The sequence below is a fragment of the Octopus bimaculoides genome, chromosome 20, assembly GCF_001194135.2.
Source record: "Octopus bimaculoides isolate UCB-OBI-ISO-001 chromosome 20, ASM119413v2, whole genome shotgun sequence".
Taxonomy (NCBI): domain Eukaryota; kingdom Metazoa; phylum Mollusca; class Cephalopoda; order Octopoda; family Octopodidae; genus Octopus; species Octopus bimaculoides.
Genome location: NC_069000.1, coordinates 41,759,130 through 41,765,731, shown reverse-complemented (window position 1 = coordinate 41,765,731; position 6,602 = coordinate 41,759,130). Strand labels below are relative to the sequence as shown.

Genomic DNA, 6,602 nt, shown 5'->3' with positions numbered 1-6,602 from the left:
CCAGTCCAGGGGCACTGGCAACGATCTTACTTGGCTTGCCGGGTCTTCTCACGCACAGCACATTTCCAAAGGTCTCGGTCAGTAGTCATCGCCTCGGTGAGGCCCAATGTACGAAGGTCTTGCCTCACCACCTCAGCCCAGGTCTTCCTGGGCCTACCTCTTCCACGGGTTCCCTCAACTGTTAGGGTGTGGCACTTTTTCACGCAGCTATCCTCCTCCATTCTCACCACATGTCCATACCAGCGCAATCGTCTCTCTTGCACGCCACAACTGATGCTTCTAATGTTCAGCTTTTCTCTCAAGATACTTACACTCTGACGGGTATTGACATTACACATTGACATATATTTCCCAACTAAGCATGAGTCGAGTATAGAGGGGAATAAGGAAATGGAATAATGAAGGGATAAATGATTATCTAATGAACTCCATTAGCTTACAGCTGTTTCTGCTACAAGATTGCAGTGGACTCGTATTTGAGCTATATAGAAACTATTAACTTATCAAATTTTCCTGCAACTTCGATATGGGAAAAAGTGTGTACCTCTCGATGCCAATAAATTGCTATCATTCCCAATTGTCCACTGTCTACATGTTGTTCTCTATACCTGCCATTCACTTACAGACACATGTACCCTTAACGTAGTTCTCGCGGAGATTCAGCATGACACAGAATGTGACAAGGTTGGCCCTTTCAAATACAGGTACAACAGAAACAGGAAGTGAGAGAGAGAGAGAAAGCTGTGGTGAAAGAGTACGGAAGGGTTCACCACCACCCCCAGCCAGTGCCTTGTGGAGCTTTAGGTGTTTTCGCTCAAACACTCACAACGCCTGGTCTGGGAATCGAAACCATGATCCTACGACTGTGGCCGTGCTGAATTGACCCCAGTACTTTTTTTTTTTAAACCTTAGTATTTATTCTATCAGTCCTTTTTGCCAAACTGCTAGATTACAGGGATGTAAACACACCAACACCAATTGTGCAACAGTAGTGGTGGGGTACAAACACCTATGCCCTCATAGATGTGTGTGTTTGTGTATGTCTATATATATATATATATGTGTGTGTGTGTATGTGTGTTTGTGATGGGCTTTCAGTTTGTGTATATACATACACACACACATTATACACACAGTACTCATATATATGTAATTAGACATGCAGTGAAATTAAGACCTCAAAGACCTTTTTTGCAGCTTGGGTTATCAACGGAGCCAACTGTTTTTTTTTTTTTGTGTGTGTGTGGTGTTGAAAGGGGCTGCAAAATCCCAAATTCAAAGTTTGCATATTCACAAATGGATTGTTATGATACATATATGCTCGTATGTGTGGCCATATCAATGAATGTATGTATACTTGCACACACACACATCTACTTTTATATAAATGGCAGAGCAACTCCAATGAGAAGTGTGTCACTCTAAAAACACATCTATAAATAGGTTATCTAAACAAACAAACAAACACAAATCCCTCCCACCCCACATTCTTCATTGTCTCTATCGTGTTTCCATATTGTCACAATTATTGTCGTACTAAATGAAAACGAAGCCATGATTTCCCAGCCAAATGCCTCTGGCTTCAATTGTTTAATGCTTGTTGTTAAGATGGAGTGAATGTTCAAATGTGTTTATTTAATTTGTTTCCGCGTCTTGTCCTTCATCTCTGAGTTGTGATGGAGTATGGCTTCCACTTTAAAGAAATGTAAGTTCATTTTGATGTTGAGTACTACTTTCCCATAATTGTGCATCCAAACACATATGTATGTATGAATAGTTGCATATTATAATTTATATGTGTGTGTGTATATATATATATATATATATATATATGTATATAATGTACATGTGTGTATGTATGCATGTGTGTATATATGTGTATATATATATATATATATATATATACACACACACATGTATATGTGTATATGTGTGTATGTGTGTGTATATATATGTATGTATGTATGTATGTTTGTGTATTGTGATGCTGATGTTGGTTATAGTGATGATGGTATTGCTGGTGATGATATTTTCAATGGTGTCAAAGCGAACATGTTGATGATATCATCTTTTACATTTTTATGCTTATCCCCCCTCAAAATTGCTGACCCTGTGTCTAAATCAGAAACATTATTATTATTATTATTATTATTATGAAGGCTGCAAGCTGGCAGAATCATTAGCACTCCAGGCAAAATGCTTAGCGGCATTTTGTCCATCTGCATGATCTGAGTTCAAATTCCACCAAGGTCGACTTTGCCTTTCTTCCTCTTTGGGTAGGGGTGGGGTCGATAAATTAAATACCAGTTATGTACTGTGATCAATATAATCAACTATCCCCATCCCCACAAAAACCTCAGGCCTTGTGCCTATAGTAGAAATTATTATTATTATTATTATTATTGAAGATGTTGCTCAGTATATTGTAGATTGAAGATATTGTGTCTACCAGGGGTTTGTCAAGTAACAAGTACCTCAGACAAAGTACTTTACACAATATGCATGCAGTTCTAAGTAAAGTCAATTTTTGTAATACCCCAAGATTGTAAGGAATTTCTAAAGTGTCTTGGATGTGTCTTCGTGATGGATGGTATAGAATCCAATGATGCAAATAACAACAGGAACAACATTTGTTTGACTCTCACGGCTGTCATATCTTGGTGATCTCAATTCTCAGGTCTTCATATTTATCAACCTTTTCTCTTTCTTTCATGATAATATGTTGATCTCCTGGCACTGCCACATAGATTATTGAGCCCTCACGGGTGGTGAAATGCTTAGCAGTATTTCATCTGTCTTCACATTCTGAGTTCAAATGCCACCGGTGTCGACTTTGCCTTTCATCCTTTCGGGGGTCAATAAATTAAGTACCAGTTACGCACTGGGGATCAATGTAATCCACTGGTCCTTCCCCTAAAATTTCAGGCTTTGTGCCAATAGTAGAAAGGATTATTATTATTATTATTGAGTGAGAAAGCAGTGCATGCCTTCAAAGTGACACTGGGGTAAAATATATGAAGCCCAGCATACCCATCATGACTACCCATCTAATAACAGTACCCCAGGCACATGCATCACAACCATATGTGCACGACATGGTGATCACATATCAAGATAAAGAGCACATGATCATGCAGGTGGGGCCCAGTTAGAATTTTCTTCAGGTCGAGTAGCCCATCCTGCTCAAAAAGTCCCTGAATAAGGGTTGTTTAAGAATGTTGAATGAAACACCCATGTTTCCAAAGGCGAATTATCCAAACTCCAAACAATTCCTCTTAACACATGGCTATAATGCTCACCCACTACTTCTGCTCGGGGTCAGAGATGCACATATCGTCAGACACTAAGGGACATGCTCGACTGGTTAAGGTCAAGGATCTGACAAGCAAATCTGTGGTATTGAGCAGAATATTTGCTGTAGCCCATCTTTTATACTAAGACAAAACAATATACATGCTAACACTTCCAATCAGTTAAGATCAGAAACCATGAGAGCCACTGCCTGGTACTGCATCAGGGTATTTATTATTATCGTTATTATTGTTGTTGTTGTTGTTGTAGCTCGCTGGCAAAATCGTTATCACACCAGTAAAATATGCTTAGCAACATTACTTCTTTGTTTTGAGTTCAAATGCCACTGAGGTCGACTTTGCTTTTCGTCCTTTCAGGATTGATAAAAAAAAGTACCAGTTGAGTATTGGGGTCAGTCTAATCAACTATCTCCCTTCCCCATGATTTCAGGACTTGGGCCTAGAGCAGAAAGGATTATTATTGTTGTTGTTGTTGTTATACTTGTGATCTTTTAATGTTCTGTATAACCTTTCCTCCTGTCACATCCCACATCACACTGCATTGTATCAGTTTATTGATTATTGTGTTTATTTCACTTCTCTTTTTCAGCATGAAAGATTCCTCAGTGAGTCTGTGGAAAAGGAACCAGATGTTTTATTTCTTGGAGATTCGATATTTCAACATCTCGCTCAGACTGAGGTAAGTCATCACCAAAGAATTGGTGACCCAAATGCAAGAAATGACTTATTGAGTGATTGGTTAAAAACATTTATAGAACGAAAAAAACTAAAGCCATGTTAGATGAGCTACATAGAAGAAATGGTAAAAAAAGAGTTCCAGGCTGAACCCTTTGGTGTATTTAATAATATTGTTTTGGCATTCTGGATTTAAACTTGCCCCACGTCTTTCCAGGGTTGGTAACAAACATTGGAGTTGATTTAATTATTTGTTCATTCCTACAAAATCTCATGGCTTTTGGTTGAAGTTAGAAACCTTTATTATTATTATCATTATTATTATTATTATTATTATTATTTTTATTATTATTATTACCACCTCTGCCTTAGCGGAGGCAGAGGTATTGTTTCCAGTCGTGATTTTTTGTTTGTCTGTGGAGAAGATATCTTAAGAACCACAGGATAGATTTGGATGAAACTTTCAGAGATGTTTGGCCTCGTGACTGGCACGAGTTGATTAGATTTTGGGATCGATCTGGTACAGGACAAGGATTCTGGATTATTTTACCTGTATTTTTTTTTTTTACTTAATTTTTGAGAGCAATTGGGTTCATTTTTAGTATTCTCGTTTGTGAGAGCAGTTGAGTTTATTACAGATATTCCCATTTTAAAGATTGTCTAATTGTTGAGAGGACATTGGTGTTGCCTTGGCAGAGGTTTGCACTCTCTGAGAGTTCATGTTGTTATTATTTTTATCATCCTCATCATCATCATGCTGGGCAAAATGCTTAGTGACATTTCACCCAGTTTTATGTTCTGAGTTCAAATTCTACGAAGGCCAACTTTGCCTTTCATCCTTTTGGGGTCAATAAAATAAGTCCCTGTTGAGCACTGAGGTCATGGGGTCAATGTAATTAATTACTCCTCCCCAAAATTACTGGCCTTGCATCAAGATTTGAAACCATTATTATTATTATTTGATGAAGAACTCACAGCTTATTTTGCTGGGTATGATGAGAAGTGTCAGCTGCCCACAGCCAGAAGACTAAGGTGGCACTTGTTTACTGGTCATGCTTCAAGGACCCTGCAAAGAATTCTTACAGTTCCAAGCAATGCTGATTTTTGTGCGAGTTCTATCTTTACATGTGTACTTGTAATGCAAAGATTATTATAATTATTATTACTAAGATGGCGAGCCGACAGAATCATTAGCACGCTGGACAAAGTGCTTAGCTGTATTTCGCCCATTGCTACGTTTTGAGTTCAAATTCTGCCATGGTCAACTTTGCCTGTCATCCTTTCAGGGTTGATAAATTACCAGTGAAACACTGGGGTCGATGTAATCGACTCCTCCCCTCCCCCAAAATTTCAAAGCCTTGTGCCTTCAGTAATTAGACGAGCAATTTGTAATAAATAGAAATTGATTCTATTTATTGAACTGACAAAATTAAGCGCTATTTCAACTGTCTGTCTGCCTCAGGTTAAATATGAAAGATGAAAAGAACGGAATGTCAGAATCTGGCAACTCAGCATATGAACAGGAATGTCTTGCATTCCATTTCAAACAAAAATGACATCACCAGTTATTCCCGTTCATATTTTGAATTTCTGTATTTCTGCATTCTTTTCATTCTTCATTTTGAGGGAAGACGGACAATCTGTTGCAATGTTGTTTAATTTATTCCATTCAATAAACAGAATCAATCTTTGTTTATTATGAATTGCATTGTGCTCTTCTTATTGCTGGTTTACTCTTTGTGAGGAGTTAGTCTTCTTAAATTATTGTTCTTACTATTTTCATTAAGATGCCAAGCTAGCAGAATTGTTAGCTTCCTGCTGGGTAAAAATACTTAGCAGCATTTTATTCGTCTGCTCATTTTGAGTTCAAATACAGCCAAGGTTGACTATGCCTTTCATCCTTTTAGAGCCACTAAAATAAGTACCAGCTGAACACATGTAATCGACTTAGCCCCTCCTCTCAAAACTTACTGCCCTTGCACCAGAGTACTGGTCGCATGTCCAGAGTACCACTCTTGTGTCCGGAGTGCTGCTCACCTATCTGGAGTGCTACTCACATACCGAGAGTACTACTCACTGCTATAAACATACCTTAAACCACTTTCATTCAAGTTAACAAGGAAACCTCTATACAGTTGGCTGACCTGCAAGTAATAACAGCCAAATTTTCCTCAAATATTACTAACCCACCTTTATGGTTAAATATACTGACTGGACAAGGGTCCCATTCCATCATCCAGACAACTACCTGCCTGGTCTATGATTCCTTGGTTAGCTGAACAATAACAACAAAAGTCAAAGAAACCCATTGACCATTGGTCAACAATCTCTCAGCAACAAAGGCTTCTAGTTCTTTTCTCTTTGCCTCTAACACACCCTCTGTTCATCTCAAATATCTACCAGTGGCATATGGTGGTTGTTTCAAGCAAGGGCATAACAAAAGTTTTCCATTAAGATTTGCGATTATATTAATGAGTAAGGTTAATATTTATAATGGATTTACCATTTTTGATGGGTGTGCAGCACGTACCTAGCACACCCAGAATGTACACCCTTGATAACTACCCCGTTTACTTGGGTATAAATTGCAGTTTTATATTGGAATTTATTGGGGGG

At 38.2% G+C, this 6,602-nt stretch overlaps 1 protein-coding gene across 1 annotated transcript in view; it reads left to right on the top strand.

Annotated features, from left to right (window-relative positions):
* The window catches only part of LOC106875576 (platelet-activating factor acetylhydrolase IB subunit alpha1), a 44,000-nt gene that overhangs the window by 27,413 nt on the left and 9,985 nt on the right, over positions 1-6,602 (top strand). The window contains exon 2 of the mRNA XM_014923785.2: positions 3,901-3,990. Within this exon, the coding sequence (XP_014779271.1) occupies positions 3,901-3,990 (90 nt within the window). The remainder of the gene's footprint in view (positions 1-3,900; positions 3,991-6,602) is intronic.